Genomic DNA, 20,691 nt, shown 5'->3' on the forward strand with positions numbered 1-20,691 from the left:
ATTGGATTTTTACTTTTAAAACCAGACTGTTGCGCTTTATTGACTCATTTATGCCTATTTTTATTTCTCCTAAGCTATTTCATGAGAAATATCTGAAACATAAGAACTCTGAACTATGAAAGAGCAACATCTGGCAATGAAATTGCGCTCACATATTTAAACACAACACATTCAGTTCCTGTTTGTTGCTAATTACATTTATTCCCTTATTTAAATCTTTATAATCCATGTCTGCCATTCCAGCTGCAGTCTGTGGCTCCATCCTTCCCTAAATGCTCCGTATTTACCTCATAATGAGTGAAACGATAGCAAATTGCTTTTCCAACATGCATTGGGCTCGATAAAGACAGCCGTCAGTTCCTCTGCCATAGTTTCTTTATGGTGTATGTGATTACAAACTGCAACCTACACGCTCTTACAATCTGTCACACAGCCATAAGGAGAGAGAGAGAGACAGATTCCAGTGTCTTTGTGTCAAAGATTAGGAGCTGGAATGGAGAACTCATTGTTTGCTCTGTGATCATATATTATCTTAACTACAACAGCACAATACATTCCACATCAGTGCACGCACGCACACAAGTTTTGGAGACGCCATTACTCAATTCAATCGAAGGAACAAGTTTACTCAATCAATTGAGTAGTCAACTTAATAGTGTACAGCTTATCAGTGTACATTTTGAAGATTACGGTGACAAATATTTTATTTTGGAAATAATGTGCTTTGTACTGTGAATTGTCAACAATAAAACCAAAAAGTGTTAAGAAAGTAAATACGTTCAGTTTTAATTTCATGTTGACTTTAAAGGGATAGTTCACCCAAAAATGTACATTCTATCATTATTTAATCACCCTCCTGGCAACCCAGATGTGTGTGACTTTCTTTCTTCTGCAGAACACAAATGAAGATTTTTAGAAGAATATTTCAGCGTTGTAGGTCCATACAGTACAAGTGAATGGGTGCCAACATTTTGAAGCTCCAAAATCCACATAAAGGGAGTATAAAAGTAACCCATATGACTCCAGTGGTTAAATGTGTTCAGAGACAATGTAATAAGAGTGGGTGAGAAACAGGTCAATATTTAAGACATTTTTTTGTCTTAAATTCTCCTCCCAGCCCAGTAGGGGGCGATATGCAAGAAAGGTGTGAATCACCAAAAGCAGAAGAAGAAGAATGTGAAAAGTAAAGTGGAAATTGACTGAGCAGGGAGGAGAATTTATTGTATAAATGGACTTAAATATTGATCTGTTTCTCACCCACATCTATCATATCACTTCAGAAATGGATTAAACCACTGGCGTCCTCTGGAGTACTTTTATTTTCCCCTTATGTGAATTTTGGAGCTTCAAAATTTTGGCACCCATTCACTTCCATTGTATGACCTATAGAGCTTAAGTATTCTTCTAAAAATCTTCATTTGTGTTCTGCAGAAGAAAGAAAGTCTGGGATGGCATGATGAGTGAGTACATGATGAGAGAATTTTCGGTTTTAGGGGAGCTATCCCTTTAAGCAGGTCTCCAATTGCTCTCAATTTAATTTCACTGCGGTCAATTAAACAATCAAAGGAATAGTTCAACCAAAAATCGTCATTTTCCAAACCTATATGACTTTTTTTCATATAACAAGAAATGATGTTAGGAGGAATATTAGGGATTGATGGCCTCAGTCACCATTCACTTTAATTTCATGCTGCTGTTGATTTGTCAGTAATAAGAGCGTGACATGTATAAAAGCAGCACACAGAGACGACCCGGTCGGAGATCAAGAGAGATCACTATAAATCTAAACTGAGCAAAACAGCTCACACCTTCCTGTTCATTTCAATAGAAATGTTCAGTGCTGTGGGGGTTTATATTTCACACTTATGATGAGAGTCAAATGCAAACTGCACATTTCTACTCTAAACTGTTCCCTGTGCACTCTCTACAAGACGATTTAAGTTCCGATTTTTACAGTGCAACACATTTTTTACCACACATGACTTTCGTAACTGCCAGATAAGATTTTATTTTGGTCTACAGGCTTCACACATCTAGACAAACATAATTTATTGCACTTGGCATTGATGTACCAATATGCTTTTTATTCGCCATATAATTCACCCCTATAGCTACTATTCTTTGTGTTCCACTGGGGAAATTACAGCATAAGGTTTTGGAACAGCTTGAGAGTGAGTAAATAATAACACAATTTGACACTTTTGGTGAACTAGTCCCTTAAGGCCTATTCCTTTTTTATGTTGGTCCCAAACTTGCGTTGTAACAGTGTCCAAAAGCTTTCTGAGCAATTTGCAGTATGATTGTTTGCTGTATGTTTGTATACTGTAGTATGTAATGTGAATAGTCAGGGTGTGTCAACTCAGAGGTCGCAGAGTTGTCCTAAGTAAGGCCTAAATCCAGCGAGCTAAAGCTTTGTTTGCTCAGCCTCTCTCTCACAGCATTCCATTCGCTCAATCACATTCCCGCTCTATTTATTTATCTCATGTGCTCTACTTTAACGTATGGAATCAACAATCTTGTACAATCAGTTCTTAGAATCACCATGTGCAGAGAAGATACACTGGAAAAGCGATGCACAACAGAGCGGCATGAAACCCTGGATTACGGTTTTATTCTCCAACACGAATATAAGCATTGGTAATAGTGATGCTTGCCTTCACAAACACCACTAATAATGTGATATCTTTGACAGCATTTATTGCAAAGGATTAACTGTGGTCATGACGTGAGTTTGGTAAGGGTTGCATTATGACTGCGCTATTTTGGGATGTTGCAGCCCCTTAACGTAGCTTTACAGTGTGAAATAGACTTTCATCAAGCTCTCCACTCAGGAAATAAAACATCAGGGAGGGCAGAGAGAGAGAGAAGGACAGCAAAAACATATTTCGTGGAGGTTTTACGAGCTGTACATGCAGGAAACTTTGACAAGGCCTGGAAGCTGCTGATATTGTTTGAGCTTTGATTTTTTTTACCAGCCCAAAAAACGGGACAATTTATTTTCCGATTCACTGACATGACTAACTGGACATTGTAAACTACTTATATTAAAGGGGCACTCAGTAACTTTTTTGTTTGTGTAATTTTGGACTTACAGCGACACCTAGTGGTGTGGATGCAGCATCATTCAGAATCAATAGTTTTCAGTAACAGATGTCATTGTAGAAATTCACTATTCACAATCAGCCATGATTATTTAATCAAAGCATAAATGTGTCAAATAACGGGGCGGTTACTTAGATTAAGCGAGTAGTATTCGGCTGGTCATGTGATGTCAACATGGCCGCCCCCATGAGGGGGACCCTGTCCATGTAGAATAAAACAGATTTTATAAGGCTACTGATATGACTGGAGTCTTCATCTCACGTGAGTGGTCGTGATTTTACACTTACAGTATGTTTCAAATATACAATTCATTTCTTTGAGAGTAAAACATTTTTAATGAGGAAAAAAATGATGATGATATACTTAACGTGATTTAATGTACTAATACAACGACCTGGGAGAAACTCTCTAAATCTTTACTTTTAATAAACACCAGATTTTGCCAAAGAATGACCATAAATTGGACGGGTGCTAAAGTGTTTACATGACATTTTAAAAAGACAGAAATCAAACTTTTAAAGTGCATGTTAACACTGATTATCCCATCTCCAAATAGTACTAATAATACTTTTTTAAGGGATCTGACAGTTTTCATCAGCTGTATAATAACACGAGCGAAAAATCCCATGACAACCACCTAACTACACCTTAGCAACCACATAGCAATGCCCTGCACAAAAAAAAATGTTTTTGTCTATTTTTAATATTAACGCATTTCAGTTTCATAACAAAATTCCATCGAATTGAATTTTCTTTAGTGAAATTAAATGAATAAAATTTTAAATATTAAGGCTTTTTTTATTTTATTTTATTAAAGATTACTTAAGTTTATTTTGATGGAATTTTGTTATGAAATTTAAATGCGTAAATCTTTATTTATTTATTTATTTATTTATTTAATCCCCTTTTCCTGCCAATTTGGAATGCCCAATTCCCACTACTTAGTAGGTCCTCGAAGTGGTGCGGTTACTCACCTCAATCCGGGTGGTGGAGGACGAATCTCAGTTGCCTCCAAGTCTGAGACCGTCAATCCGTGCATCTTATCACGTGGCTCGTTGTGCATGACACCGCGGAGACTCACAGCATGTGGAGGCTCATGCTACTCTCCACGATCCACGCACAACTTACCACACGCCCCATTGAGAGCGAGAACCACTAATCGCGACCACGAGGAGGTTACCCCATTTGACTCTACCCTCCCTAGCAACCGGGCCAATTTGGTTGCTTAGGAGACCTGGCTGGAGTCACTCAGCACACCCTGGATTCGAGCTCGTGACTCCAGAGGTGGTAGTCAGCATCAATACTCGCTGAGATACCCAGGCCCGCTAAATACGTAAATTGTCTTGAGTGTGGCAACAAAACCCTAGCATCATGAATTAACCTTTTTAAAAAAAACAATTAAAAACCAAGAATTTTTGTTTTTATTTATAACCATTTCAAGATTATAGGACACCGTATTGTTACTGCAATACAAACCTACAGAGTTAATCAGATATTTTTGCTGTCATAACTAATTTCAGTTCAGACAAAGTGCGTTCAGTAAGACAAGCTTGAATTCTTTCTCTAAAACTTTCTGTGGGTCTGTGTAAAAGCAGAGAGAGAGGTGACAGGTCCACAATGAAGCCAAGTCCGCTAAAAATAATCAGCAAGTGCTTTCATTGTATTTATGTAACACTTCCTTTAAAAACCCCCTCAACAGGACTGCAGAACACCTCCAAAGAAACAACACTTGTTAGTCACTGAAAATCGCTCAAGTCAGCCACCGAAAATAGATTGATTGTGTGCTCAAGACAACATGAAATCTAATCAAGAGACTTGATTTCCTCTCTTAATACTTTTTGGTTTTGCTGCTTTCCTCATTTGTAGGTTGCTTTGGATAAAAGCATCGGCTAAAAGAATAAATGTCAATGTAAATGTTAATGCACGTTACTGGTCTTACTGTGAACCATTCGTCAGCGTACGTTGTTCCAAAGAAATAAAAGGTTTATCTTTCATCAATCTTTAATCAAAATGTAGCCTAATAACTTACTACTCCACCCGAATGAGCAGGAAAAAATCATATAAATCATGTAAACCTTTCACAATCCAATTAGCTGAATATCCTGTTTCACTCTGAAATATTTCAGATTACAGAAGTGAAATGGATCTTTCTTGTGGTTTGCTTAACCTCAACTAATGCACATGCAAACATAGGGATCTCTGAAGTATTTTGACAACATTATAACACTAACGGCATTGCAAAATAATAGTGAAAAAGGCCTCAATCGTGAGCATTTTCAGTTGTGGATTATAGAAGTTCTTAAAGGTCTGTCTTTTACAGTGGCGATGTTGAACAATGTGTTTGTTGATGCACAAATGATCTTAGATAAAAATCAAATTTGCTGGCATAAAAACAAGAAACACAATCACCCTCATCCGCCTCAAACTGACGTCTGATTTCAATAACATCCGGATGGGTTTCATACAGGAAATGAACTGTATATCTGACCAATAGAAGCAACGGCACAATAAATGCATCATTCAGATGCAACTCTTTCTGCTTTTAAACTCCAAACTCACACAACAAAATTCACAGGTATCATGGTTTTACATGCTCACATGTGCTGCAGGGGTTAATACACTTCCTGACCAAAAAGAGCAAAACTGAAAACCGCACACACGTGGGTGACAAAGCAACTGTGCGAACTCTGCGATGCCATCCTGTTTGGTTTAGGTTCAGCTGCCACAAAAATATTTCCTATTTCAAACTTACACAAGAAGCCATTTTATGACAGGATACAAAACAATCGCTCTGCCTGTTAAGTAAATGAACTAGGAGAGAATTCTTAGGTCAGGAGTTTTTATCATGTTTAATTTAACATAGTGTTTATGGTGCAGTTGTACGTGGATGTTAACCAATAGCTAAATAGCTATTCAAGCGTTGTTTCAGCGAACTAACATTCAGTTCTGGCTCCATTCTGGTATGTAACGCCCACTTTTAACCATCCAGTTCATTCCCATCAGGTCAAATCAAGTATAGCACTATGCTGTTTTCTTGGTGAGTAACCTATTTCACTCAGAAATACGTGTTTCATCTAATAGTTACATTTCATCAGGTCAGTTTTTAGTGTTTTTGTGTAATTGTAGGTATGATGATTAGTCTATAATGCAAAACACGATTTCATTTTAAGACTTCCAACAGGTCGGCTCTCTTTTTAATAACATTTCAGTAGAGGTTTAACCCATTTAAAATCAACTCCTAATGGATAAAATGAAGTTCATGTCTGCTGTGTGCATTTTCCATTCCCCTTTTTTATTTGTAACTAGTAGCCCCTAATAAACATGAAAAAAAAAAAATAATAATTTTTGAGACCAAATGTCCTCATATGTGGACAGCGGGACTAAGTTGTATAATTTAAACTAATACCAAAATATAGAAATTAGAAAGTCAGATTTTTTTCATCAAATAAAATAGTTTATTATGTGTCCAGGAGTGTTGATCATTCATGTTTTATAGACGTTACAGACATTACGTCAGAAATTAGCATAATTAATTCAGATTTAAAGTAATGTCCAGCATCATCCAATCACTGTCAACCATGTTAAAATAAAATGATACATTATAAATTCTGAATCTATGTATTCTGATTATCATTGTCACATGTCTGTCAAACATGTTGAGTGATCCAAACTTCATCTGCAGCCTGAAACTGAACTTTTGATCAGATTTTAGGAGTGAATGCACTTAACTGCATAGAGAGCTATAGGATGCTCCCTTGCTCCCTATTTAGTGCATGACTTAACCTCCAGTGTGCTGTCTGTCTGCACTGGTCTCAGAACAGTTTGAAATGCACCTTATTTTCATCCTAACTCCATATAAAGCCTCTGAAAGCACACATTTTCTAGCTTTTGGATGCATCCATTGATTCTCAATATGAAAATAGGATATTTTAAGGAAGATGAGCCTATAGTCCACATACGTGGTCATTGTGTTTAACAGCATGCTGTTTTGTGATTAATCGATGACATTTTTTAAAATGGCATATCGGATGAATCTAGAGTCTCTAATCTTTTGACTCCTGTAAAAACTTAATGAGGTTTCTTACCAGATGTAGTTTTGTTCCCGTTTCTCCAAAAGACAAACTCAACTGAGATCAGCGCCATGTTGTTTTGTCACATGACTTGGTGCGTTGAAAGTTTAACCCTTTAATGACACCCTAGAGTCTACTGAACTGAGATCAGTCAGTTTAAATGAAATTAAGTTATGCATAGCCTATAGCAAAGCCAAATCTTAATGTCCACTCATGTGGAAGCGGGGTCTCAGGAGGTTAATCAATCCAAATAAATTCCAGATGGATAAAATAGTCACTACCTACATTTTTTACTTGTTGAATATCCTGTTTTATTTAAATATATGCTATGCCTACATGTATGTTCTAACAGGTCTGTTTTTCTTGTTTTAATGTTGTCAATGATGTGAAAAAGATATTTTATTTTTTAAATACATATTTCATTTAAAGTGTAAAACAGCCAGGCTCTTGTTCCCCTTTCATGCACTGCCTGTCCAAAAAAAAAGTTGCATACTCTAATATTTCATTGGACCGCCTTTAGCTTTGATTATGGCGTGCATTTGTTGTGGCATTGTTTCGACAACCTTATGCAACGTCACAACATTTATTTCCATCCAGAGTTGCATTAATTTTTGGCCGAGATCTTGTGTTGACGACGGGAGAGTCGAACCACTCTGTAAAGTCTTCTCCAGCACATCCCAAAGACTTTCAAAGGGGTTAAGGTCAGGACTCTGTGGTGGCCAATTCATGTGTGAACATGATTCCTCATGCTGCCTGAGCCACTCTTTCACAGTTTGAGCCCCATGAATCTTGGAGTTGTCATCCTGGAATATGCCCGTGCCGTCAGGGAAGAAAAAATCCACTGATGGGATAACCTGGTCATTCAGTACATTCAGGTAGTCAGCTGACTTCATTTTATTGCCGCATAACGTTGCTGAGCCTCGACCTGACCAATTGAAGCAACCCCAGATCATAACACTGCCTCCAGAGGCTTGTACAGTGTGCTCTATGCATGACGTGTGCATCATGTGCTTCCCTTCTTACCGTGACGTACCCATCGCTTTGGAATAGGGTAAATCTGGACTCATCAGACCACATGACCTTTTTCATCATGTTGAAATCATGTAATTTGCCCCTTCTGAAACACAATAACATCTTTTCCACGACCACAGGATACAACATGTTTTTTAAGAAACGAGAAGCTACACAGTGCATCAGTTAGGGTTAAAAGAATTGTTGCCAGCTGAAACATATTAATCACTGCAATAATGATCCAATTATAGGCTCTTAAGTATCTGCTTATTTAAATCCAAACAGCGACATTTTTTTTTTTTTGGCCAGGCAGTGTTGTCTATCCTGTAAGGCATCAGTCTACAATTCTGAACTGCACCGAGTGCACTAGAACAATAAACTTCTGTCTTTCAAAGTGGCGATCAGAGTGCGGCAACATCTGCAGGCGGGACTCATTTCTGGGTCTCCAAACCACTGACTGACAATTATGGTCTGCTGAAGAATACTGCATCCAAAATAATCTCCCCTTCCACATTTTTTCTGCCTGGATTTCCACGCTGTTGACGGGCGTTACGGACCACCTGAAAAATAACGTGCTCCACATACTGTACCTGCCAACCCCCCATGCCGTTCAAGCAGCCCAAATATGATGCTGTTTGTGCATGTGTGTTTGGGGGTGCAGCTACCGCCAAACCCACAACATCCTGAACGGAGGGGATGGGGGAGCTCAGGGGGCGGGTGGACATGAGCGCCATGGCATACCGCCGTTTCTACAAGGCGCTGACGGGTAGGAAACGCAGGCCCCACATCAAGAACTGACGGGTTTTGATCAAAGTGCCCCAAAGCCTGAGGGGGATTTGAATTAATGTCTGCATCTTTTCAACAGTTTGCTTATATTTTTGGCATTTCACTTTGACTTCCAACTCTGCTTTTGAAATTTGTAGTTAATTCATCTATAATGCTGACTACATTTTTTAGAAGCCACTTGTGATAGTATGTGCCCCACTTTGGTACAATGTGCACAATGTTTTTAATTCTGTACAGTTATTTTAATTGTTCATTTTTCAAATCTGACAAAACACATCCCTTTCTGTATAAAACCACATTATGTGACTCAAAACCTAATACTTTTCTTATAGTAGCCTGTGACTTTTTGTTGGTCGACTGATGTTTTTTAATGACAGATGTCCTGATATCTAGAGAGCCGGGCAGCTGATGCTAACATTTTTATCGACCATGCAATTCCATATAATTGCACTTATTTACACAATATTTACTCAAATTACCTTAAAGCATTTGGAAACAGAAAATGTGCACTAAATCCACTGACAAGGCTGATGGAACAGGAGATTTGGGTGTTTGACTCAAGAGGGAACAACCACTAAAACTATTAAGCAAACTGTTATAAAAATAATTGTTATACATATAACATTTTGGCCCCACAAAAAAGTGCAAGTGCTTTACCTTCAGGTGGAAGTCTTTTTTCTATACAGGGAGCCTAACCCTAACCCTAACTCAGTGGCGGTTCTAGCTTGTAAGGCGCCCTGGGCGAAACCCGCTTCAACACGCCCCCAAAGTTGTTGACCGGGGGGGGGGGGGGTGGGGTCTGTGTGGGTGCATCGTGCCGCCCCCCGTAAGATGCCGCCCTGGGCAACTGCACATGTCCCCCATGCCTAAATCTGCTACTGCCCTAACTTTACATTACAAAAGTGTTAATTTAAAAACTTAAAATGTCAACACAACCAAAACTGAAGTAAACTTTAAAGTAAAAATAAAAGAACAATTATGAGCTTCAAAAAAAGTATATTGGGATTATTCAAAAGAAGATCACAATTAGGGCTGCACCATATGGAGGAAAGTTGCTGGAAAATGCGATATGCGACTCGATAAACCTATGATGACATCATCAGAGTGCGTGGAACACTGGAACTCCCACCGCTCAAATAAATTGTAAAAAGTTTACTGAAATAAAAACGGACTGTCTATCCCACAGCACATTTGTCTTTTATTCCAAACTGCATACAGACTGCGTAAAAAACTGCATATACAGTTTTATCATTGTAGTGGATATTAAAATTCATCTTCAATTATTATAATTTTTTGTTTGTAATAAGCATATTAAAATATAGTTAATTGCGTCCTATTACAGGATATCCTAAAATAATCTATGTTGTATTAAGTTCAAAATTAGTTTGTTGAATGTAGGACTTTTATTTTGAAAATGATGTCCAGAAGAGCTTACCTTAGAAATTCGTGTTTCGTACCTGCTCTCAGTCCGTGCTGAACTTGAGAATGAGAGGAATGATTCACAGGACAATCCATTAATTGAAACCCATTCTTTGATATATCCACAGCGGCCAATAAACAAGCCATGTCTAGTTTGTATACTGGCGCCCGGTGTCATTATTATCTGCACAGCTACATGTCCACAAATGTGACATGCTCCATTATTTGAGTCAGATGTAGTTTTTGGAAAAACACAATTTTAATCTCTTAAACTCTTTTCAATCTTTAATCTGTTCATGCTTTTTTTTAATGGTGCATATGCACACAGCATGCACATGCACACACCAAATAAAAAACGCACACCCGGTCTATTCTCTGCTATCTGCATCGCCATGAACGTTACTGTATTAAAATAATTTTGTTATCGTAAGCCCTTGCTTTACATTTGCGATATTTCGATAAATTCGATATCTCATGTAGCCCTAGTGAAAATCGATATTTTACCCAGCGCTTAGGGTTGCAAAATAAGAGGGCTTGGTGACATCAGCGGGAAAAAAAAGTTGTTTCAGAGGTGGAGCTAGTTATTACATTTTTGATGAATAATTGCAAACATGTTTTTGGAATAACGTGCACTGATGAATCGATCACAATAATACCAGGAACATGAGTTCAGAAAATAAATGAGGTGCATGTTGATATCATGTTGACTTTAAAAGAATCACTAGAAGAATTTCTTGAGATAAACTTCTCTACGCCTGAAGCTATGATCACACATTTCTACATTCACATCATCTCATATACTGTAGCAGGTACTAAACTCGTTGGCTGTATCAGCGAGTGCCCCTGTGTAGCTCTCTTCCCTCCACAGACATGCATCATTATTATTTACCGGCCGCATTACTGAATCAGTTGCTCTTCACCATGCAGCCAGCAGCCATTCAGCATGTCAAACCTCCAGCGCGCGCTCTCTCTCTCTCTCTCTCTCTCTCTCTCTCTCTCTCTCTATCTCTCTCTCGCTCTCTTTCTCTGCCAAGGCCAATTAGCACTCTGCTGCGCCTGCACCCTCACAGCTACTGACAGCGCTTCAACAAATACGCCAGCTACATTCACTGCATTACTGACTGAGTGTATTACTGCTCTGCAGATTTTTTTAGCTAAGGTTTCATAGGTGTAAAAAGTACTGGATAAAGGGCAAGGCACAACACAACTTGGTAGTCATTTATGGTTGCATAAACTTCCAAAACAAATCCGAAACTTGATTATATATATATATATTACTTTGAAACAGTTTAATAGGTTAAAATATAACTAAAGAAATAAAAAAATAATAATAAAAAAAACAGACTTGAATTTTATGCGTAATCATTTTTTATATTTTATTTATGTATTTATTTAGTGTGCTTTGTGGTCACTGTGGCTGGGCAGAATAACTAAAAACAATTCTAATTATATTTGGAAAAAAATGACTTAAAAGATTAATTTCTTTCAGTCATGGGAACCATCAATTCAACCAAACGGTGTTTGTTGTGAAGTAGATTCAAAATGTCTAAAATACTTTAATACTCTAATCTTATTTACAAATGTTTTCTACAGGTTTTTATTTATTATTTTTTTTACATAAAGGACCACTAGAAAGAGTAAAATATTTACTTAAATATATATATATTTTGCTTAGTGGTAATAAATAAATAATAATAATAATAATATATATATATATATATATATATATATATATATATATATATATATATATATATATATATATATATATATATATATATATATATATATATATATACAATAAAATAAATAATAATAATAATATATTATATATATATATATATATATATATATTATTAAAATAAATTATATATATATATATATATATATATATATATATATTAAAATATATAATAATAATAAATAAATACAAAATATATATATATATATATTATTAAAATAAATTGTATATATATATATATATATATATATATATATATATATATATATATATATATATATATATATATATATATATATATATATATATATAAAATTAAAATAAATAATAATATATATATATATATATATATATATATATATATATATTAAAACAAATAATAATAATAATAATAAATATATATATATATATATATATATATATATATATATATATATATATATATATATATATATATACACACACACACAATAATGTGCCAAATTGACTGGTTTATGCTTAAACCTTTTATGACCTTACCCCAGTGAAGTAATGCAACAGCGTTTTAGGTATTTACATGACCTTAATGTAATTTGTAATATGCAGTATGTAATCATTTTATATTGTAGTGAAAAGTCAATATTCAGGCTATATTTCTTTGGTCGCTCAGTCACTCTTAGAGCCCTGTATTTCACACTTGTGAAACAAAGCTTCGTAACACCGTTTTGTGGTTCTGACTCATAAAGCCCAGCTCTCAATAGTTCTCAAAAGGTCTCGCTCACCACATTTTCACACCGCATGTCAGCAATACAGGTGCACAGCAGGGAGGTAAAAAATCTTATTGCAAATGCTTCAACATTTCATAACACAGGTGTGATTTTCTCTTGCCAATGTAAGTCTAAAACAACATAACAATCCTATTTCTTTTCATCATTACAAAGGTTAAAGATTTTATTGTATTTTTTCTGTATGAGCGAACGCCGTGACCTATACGTACATATTCTGTACATACTGTATCAGTATGTCATACAATTCATTTCAAAGTATCCCATCAGTGTTGCAAACGGACCGACGGGTCGCTAAACGGATGATTGGTCCAGAGCAGCGATGCATTGGGACTGGCATGCCTCTTTCCACCTAATTAAGTTGCCTGTATACAAAATGCAGCTGGCCTGACGACTCATTTTAAAAGAGAAAAAGGAGAAATGTCTTATACAGGAAAAGATAACTACCATCCACATTTGCTTTATGCAAACCGATAACATCTTTTTCATTTTGTACAAACGGTAATTTGGTTGTTGTTATCTCTCGGTGCTAATGTGAACAAGAGCGAGTGAGATAACGAGGAGGTTTTTACTGGTTAAAGTGAATGTGTTTCATGTGACCCACATTTGCTTTTCGACCATTGAAAGTGGGTAAAATTAAACAATTTACGGATGGAGCCACATTGAGAGCCCCATATCTCTGGGAATTAACTATTTACTAATATCAATTGCTCTGTAAATATTGATCCACTTAAAACTGTTCCATTTGGTTCCATTTGGTGGTGCAAAAGTTACACCTCATCTCTAATAAGTGACATTAAGCAAACAGAAAATGAAATGTAGCTCAACTGACATTATTACTCTGAAAGACATCCTATAAAACTGGGTGTGTATATGTGTATGTCGATTTTCACATGTTGAATCAGTGTAGCAACTGCACACCTGGGGCTTTTCCCCATGCAATAACATGCTTCAAAGAACATGCAATGAGACATGTTACACATCTGAATATACTGCATGTGTGCATGTGCAAGCATACATGTGCACACACATAATCGTCCTGAAAAAGGTTAATTTTGTGAAGGCAGCATGCGTAAAAATTATAGGTGCAATTTACTTCTTGGAAAATCTCAAATTTCCGCTGCTTTTACTGCATTTTGTTTAAAGTATTATTTAAGCTAAAGACGGTTGCACTCTTAGCTGCACCACTCTGCACCCATTTCCAGTAATTGCTAGGCCTACGAGTTATTTTTAGATGGTTTAAGCAGCGAAGTGCAAGCTCAAAGAGAACGAGACTCTTTGAACAGACTGAATAAAACGTTAAGGCCTCAGTCTCTCTTTAAATTAATCAAAGTTTTGTAAAGTCACATTCAGCTGGTAATGTGTCACTGCCACCTACTTACAGAGATTTGATTCCGATAAAGTGATAAAGTTTTTGACTGCCACTTAATCTCTCAAGTACCTTTTCTTTTGACGGGAGACTCTTGGATGTTGAGTCGAAAATCGAACTTCTCCATAACTCACTGCAAGCATCAGTTGTAACGTTAGTTTCCTCATCTCATGTGCATTTCGAGTAATTTTACTACTTTCTTTTTCATTTGGAATGCTTTTGAATAAAAACATGGTTTTGTCTCAAACTGCATTGCGAAGTCTTATATCACGGTATGAGTAATTTTATCATAATAGCAATGGTATATGCCTGTGTTACTGCCTATTTTTGAGTAATCCAGTTAATTAAATACTTTACAAATACAAGGTGCTTCATTTGATTTGATTATGGTCTCTTTTTATTGGGCACTTGATGGATAAGTTTATTAATGAAAGAAATAAATAAGTCTGACTATAGTGCAAAAACAGGTTTGCATTATGTTACACTTGAAAACGAATGACTCAAAACAGTAAAACTAACATTATATGGTTTAGGTTTGGGTTAGGGATTAAACTTTGAACAAATCTTAATAATATTGTTAGTTGATTCACTTAATGGGAGTAAAAGTTGTACATTTTTGTTCAAGCCAACTCGTACGATTTCTCAAGATTTCGCCATCACTATTTATTACGACTTGTCGTGTGACTGGGTTGGAAAAACAATATATTGAAAATCCAACCTTGTAATAACATGGTTGGTTTGTTTATTTTTCTCTATGGGAGTAAAACTGTTCGGTTTTGTACAAGCCAAGTCGTATAATTTCTTACAATCTCGTACTATTATTACATCTTGTCATGAGACCGAATTGGAAAACAGTATATTGGAAGTCAAACATCGTAACAACTTTCATTTATTTTTTTACTTTTCTCTGCGCATGTAAAAGTCGGATGTTTTTGTACGAGCCAACTCGTATGATTTTACCATCTCATAGTAATTATTACGACCAGTTTGGAAAAACAATGCATTGATTATCAAACATCGTAATAACATTATTTGTTTATTTTTCGCTGTGTGAGTAAAAGTTGTACGTTTTTGTACGAGCCAACTCCCGGGTTGGAAAAACAATATATTGAAAATCAAACACTCTTGACTTGCAGTAGTATCACAAGTAAGTGCTATTAATACAGTATATTCTTGATCTAAGAGTCAAAAGTGGTTTGGTTGGCTCTAAACTCATATGAGTCATGTTGATTGCTAACTGTAGTCTGCCTACCTGTGCCTGCTTTAATCCAGTAATGTTAGTGAAGAGGGGAAGTGGTCCATCTTTTCTTAACCTGTCCCAACTTAAATTTTAAATGCAGCGAATGAGCCCGGGGCGATGTACAAACCATAATGCATTCACCAAATATTCTCTGGGTGAAGAATGCATTTATGAAGAGATGGCCTTTAGTGGAGAAATGCACAGAGCGTATGCTTAACAAACAATACACCCACTCATAAAAACAAGAGATTGAGATTAGACGAAGTCAGTGCGCTCAAAATGAGAATGAGTCACAACTCAACTGAAACTTCAGCACAAGAAAATAATGTTTAGTCCAAAAGCATGCACAATTGTGCAATTAATGCATTGAGACGTGTGCATGCTAAGTTCCAAACCTGTATGACTTTATTTCTTCAATGGAATTCAACTTGAGGCTGAGTAAATGATGACAACATTTTCATTTTGGGGTAAACTATCCCTTTAATTTTGTACCACTGGACCAGTGGGCACTACAGATTGTAGCATAGCAGTTACTAGCAGCGGTGGGCATGTTTGTATTGGAAGTATGGATATGGCAGGTTTGTTGCAGTGCAAATGATCACACTGGTTAATGTATTATCGATTGCCTGGTTGTTATAGCTGTAAAGTTGGTTCCCTATTCTGAGGTGATACTAACTGCTTGCAAACTGTATGCATAAGGATTGTATAAGCCTTCTGAAATGCTAATGTGCTCTTAAACAGAACATAAGTTGGAAACAGTATTTTTCTGATTGGCGGAAATTTACAATCACTTGAATATAAATGGAAACATTTGAGGCAGGTGTAATGAGAGCCAGCAGATAGATAGCAGTGCAATATGTATAAACCTCACTCTCCTGACCTCAAGAGGTGCACTAGCGACAGATGCTAGAGGTTGTAGCCTTTAGCCCCCTTGTTAGCGCAGCCACCTCCCATGCTGGAGACACCGGTTTGAGTCCCGTACGGAGCGGGTAGAACAGGAGCGTCACACAGGTCTTTAAACTCAACATGAAACGTGATCGAAAACCCATTTTACTACTGTAATGTGGTGGATTTAAAGTGAAACAGGATATTCATTGAGGAATAAATGTTGAGCGGGATTTAATTTCACATTCCATTCTGATGAAAGATTAGTAAGACAAAAGGTGAGTTTGAAATGGTACACTACCATATTACTCATACTATTTCTGCCATAGACACAGAAGTAGTAAGAGTAGTATGGGTAGTATGCCATTCCAAACTCAGCCAGCCGAACATTGTGATGGGAGAAAATTGCCATCAGTTGTTCCTGCCAGGCTACTCTGCCTTACATGCTCCATATGGTTAGGATAAGGGTCAAGTCAAGTCATTTTTATTTGTATAGCGCTTTTCACAACACACATCATTTCAAAGCAGCTTTACAGAAAATCATGCATTAACAGAAAATGAAAACTGTAATATCTATAAAGTCTTAGAGTCATCATTGTGTAGTTTGATTAAATATGATTGTGAATTGTGTTTAAAAATAATTAAATAATAATTGTATTTATAACCCCAGTGAGCAAGCTGAAGGTGACTGTGGCAAGGAACACAAAACTCCATAAGATGTTGGTTAATGGACAAAAATAACCTTGGGAGAAACCAGACTCACTGTGGGGACCAGTTCCCCTCTGAATAAACAACATGAATGTAATGCCAATATTGGTTATTTATGTGCAACTAAGGGTGGGGACAGGGCTAGGGCATCTTCTGCCTGCCAGGAACAAACCATGGCCCCTATGTACAATGGGCGCCAAACATATGAACACTGCCGTGGATGTAGCATCACACAAATGTAAAAGATTTTGGTTACTGATGCCATGGTGGAAATATCTTATTAACAGTCATATTTGTCACCCATGATTATTTATAACACCACTAAAAGTGTTAATGAGATAAAGTGAGTAGTATTCGGCTGATCATGTGATGTCAGTTTGCATTGCATAGAATGCGTTGGGTACAACGTGTCTTCTGAAAGGATCACTACACAATATTATTTTGTTATTCATTCAACCTATTTTGGAAATTCTGCATATTCCCATCGTTCACAGAAAATGGAGACTCTTATTTGATAGGACGTCTGGTGTTTGGGTTCCTGTACAGTAGCTGCACTGTTCATTTCCTAAATTTCATACTTCACATATAAGTATGAAACAGCTTGTGCCGTCATAGGAATGCATCTCATTTAGCATGTTTGTGTGTTAACGACAGGAAATGACAGTCACTTATCATATATGGCCTAGTTTTTCAGAACCATTTCCGGTTCATGCGCCACCACTGTAAACCACTACACATTTGTGCGCAAATTCTCAGACGTTACATATTCATGTGAGACCTCCTTATGTGACCTTCAATTGGGGCCTCTCAAGAATGCTGGAGAATATTGCATTATTAAGACTGGGGCACATAAAGAGGGCCATTGTGGTGGGGAGAGCAGGCTTTTCCCCTAAAATTTTGTTTCATAATGTCCACTTGCACCAGATCATTTTTCAACGTATGGAGTTGGCTTGGATTACTCTGCTCTCTATTCGCCGGCTGATCTTTTCCATATGCTCGGAGCCACAAGCTTAACTCTGTGACACCCTACTATAAACACCCATCAACAAATTATGAGTTACTCTCTGTCAAGATGGCTGAAAATAGAGCAATGTCACAGGCTGTCTATGGAAGCTCTGCAGATTATCAAAAAATGTATTTCCTTCTTTATCTCAGTATTAAACCATTAAGTTAAAAGCCCATGTTTCTACCATTACATTATGCATATTTAATAGTTGTATTTTGCTTCTTGCAGTAGCTTACAGTAGTTAAACATTAATGGCTAGTTATGTTGCTTTCTGTGGCTGTTGACAGGCCTATCGTTTTTTTATTTTTTTTTATGATGTATTATAAAAAAAATGCATTAAAAAAATTACTTGAATGACTTACATCATTTGTCCAGATTCAAGAAAGTAACGATAAAGTAATCAAGAATTTACATCTCCGCATTTTATAAATTAGCGGCGGTTACTCATGTATGTTTGCGCATGCACACATGTGGTATTCTCACATAGACTCATTCTAAATCTTGTGTAATAGTGTTAAAGTCAAGCTCCACCAACACCAAATATTTATTGCTACTGTTTGATGACCGAACCGCTCTGATTGGCCGTTTCCACAAGTTCGTGCCCAAATGCAGCAATTCAATTCTGAACTCTAATTCTGAACTCTAACACACACACACACACACACACACACACACACACACACAAAAGGGGTGGGGGGGTGGGGGTGTGTGTTTACAAAATACAAAGACAACACTTTTAGGCAGGGCCTAGCTAGTGGGGTGAAAGGTGGTAATGATTCTAGGGGCCCAAAGATCCAAGGAGCCCCACAACAAATTCTAAACAGTCTTTTTTAATAGGAAAGTGGGCCCTGCTTTTAGGAGAGCTGTTAACACAATGCATACAATTAAGCAAACAATAAATAAATAATAATAAAAAAAAACTCGTCTACTGCCACTGAAGAATAACAGTAGCCTATGTAAAGTCAAAGTTGCTTTAATTTTACATTCTGCATAGCCCATAGTGCAAGCTTTTTTTCCCTCTCTTCTTCAGTAATACACAAGCAAATATCTCACATATCAAATATAGCCTACTCATATGATGGAATTAGCTTTATTTCACGGCACTGTAAACAACTGGATAGCAATATAGACTACTCAGAATCTATGCAAGCCGAAGCTGAATATTAGTGCACAGACTATTTTTCAGTCATCATTCCCAGTTACAGCGCTGTCCCGCGGCCAACTGCAAACCAATGCACCATTATTTCAACTTTTCACATGCACACATGATTCTGTTTGAAATATAAATGATATCTTCCTTCCTATATGTTGCAGGTTGTATTGTAAATGCATTGCCCGCTTTTGCCACTGGTTTAATTCCAGTCAAACAAAGCAATGCATCTCATCGCAATTTATTGCACTCTCCACGTTCCTCGTAATAACGCGCCTAAGAACTAACTAATTCGTTGCTTGTAACAAGTGGAATTGCAACTACGTCACATAGTGATGCTGTTGTATCACCAAAGCACATAAACCGCTAATTCACATCCAGACAGAAAGCAAAAAAAAGGTCGTGTTACATTTCTCAAAGACACACGCGTCAATGTTTTGGTCCCGCTCCTAATTCTGCTGGACGAGAGCGCTCCATCTTCCCTCGGGGGAAAAGCTGGCAGTGTGTGTCCATAGTGCACTTTATTCCACTTAACCTGATGCTTTTCAAGTGCAATGCCACATTAAAAAAAATTGCATGATTATTATTATTATTTATTTATTTATTTATTTTTCACGAATATGCCAACAGTTACAGAGAGCGTTGCAAGTGCAAGCGCGTGATTCCAAAGATAGGCTACTGAACTAAGTTTCGGGTTGTGATGCCCTGTTCGGGGTTGCATGATATGAATATGAATATGCACTAAAAACTAAAACACTAACCCTGTGCATCCTATAAAACTTAATGTTTACATATTGCAACGCATTGCATTGTAGAGAAGGAAGCAGGTTGCCCGTCTAGGGGAAATAAACGGGTGCGTAAAGAAGGAGCAAAGAGCGCAACGAGCGTATGGTGGGGTAAATTACCTTGTTGCAGTGGTAATAGTCCAGAGAGGAGAGGCTGGTGTCGGTGGGTAATGTACAGGAGCCCACGCTTGAAGGAGGTGCCGGGTAAAATCTCACATCCATCGCCCGCGCCGCTAGACTGAAGGCATGGAGAGCAACTTGCGCGCGTGTTCGGTCTTTCTCTCTCTCTCTCTCTCTCTCTCTCTCTCTCTCTCTCTCTCTCTCTCTCTCTCTCTCTCTCTATTGTTAAGTCAAACAAAAAGCAACAGAACGACTGAAAGAAAAAGGGGTTGAGCCTCTATTCATGCGCGCGCTCTCTCTCTCTCTCTCTCTCTCTCCTCACATCCGTTCACGGGCTTCGGTCAAATCCATAAAGAAACGCGTACAGTGATGCTCGGTGGATATTTTGCGATCGTTTACACGATTTATTTGTTTCTAAAGGGTTACTGTGCCTGATACGGTAGGTTAAAAATGTTGCATAAATTTTATTTAACAAGAAAAAACCAACACTTGCATGGTAAAACATTGTTCCTTTTTTTTTAAACAAGTGGATTTT

The 20,691-nt window shown here is 37.0% G+C and overlaps 1 protein-coding gene across 7 annotated transcripts in view; it reads right to left on the reverse strand.

The window, feature by feature from the left end:
• Positions 1-20,356, reverse strand: part of LOC127449565 (TOX high mobility group box family member 2-like) — a 154,697-nt gene extending 134,341 nt beyond the window's left edge. For 3 of the 7 annotated variants that reach the window (XM_051713083.1, XM_051713081.1, XM_051713082.1), the window contains exon 1: positions 20,157-20,356. In XM_051713083.1, the coding sequence (XP_051569043.1) occupies positions 20,157-20,258 (102 nt within the window). In that variant the 5' untranslated portion in view covers positions 20,259-20,356. The remainder of the gene's footprint in view (positions 1-20,156) is intronic. The other 4 variants (XM_051713080.1, XM_051713086.1, XM_051713085.1 and 1 more) reach the window with 2 other exon arrangements.
• Positions 20,357-20,691: the final 335 nt, after the last annotated feature.

The sequence above is a fragment of the Myxocyprinus asiaticus genome, chromosome 12, assembly GCF_019703515.2.
Source record: "Myxocyprinus asiaticus isolate MX2 ecotype Aquarium Trade chromosome 12, UBuf_Myxa_2, whole genome shotgun sequence".
In the NCBI taxonomy this organism is placed as follows: domain Eukaryota; kingdom Metazoa; phylum Chordata; class Actinopteri; order Cypriniformes; family Catostomidae; genus Myxocyprinus; species Myxocyprinus asiaticus.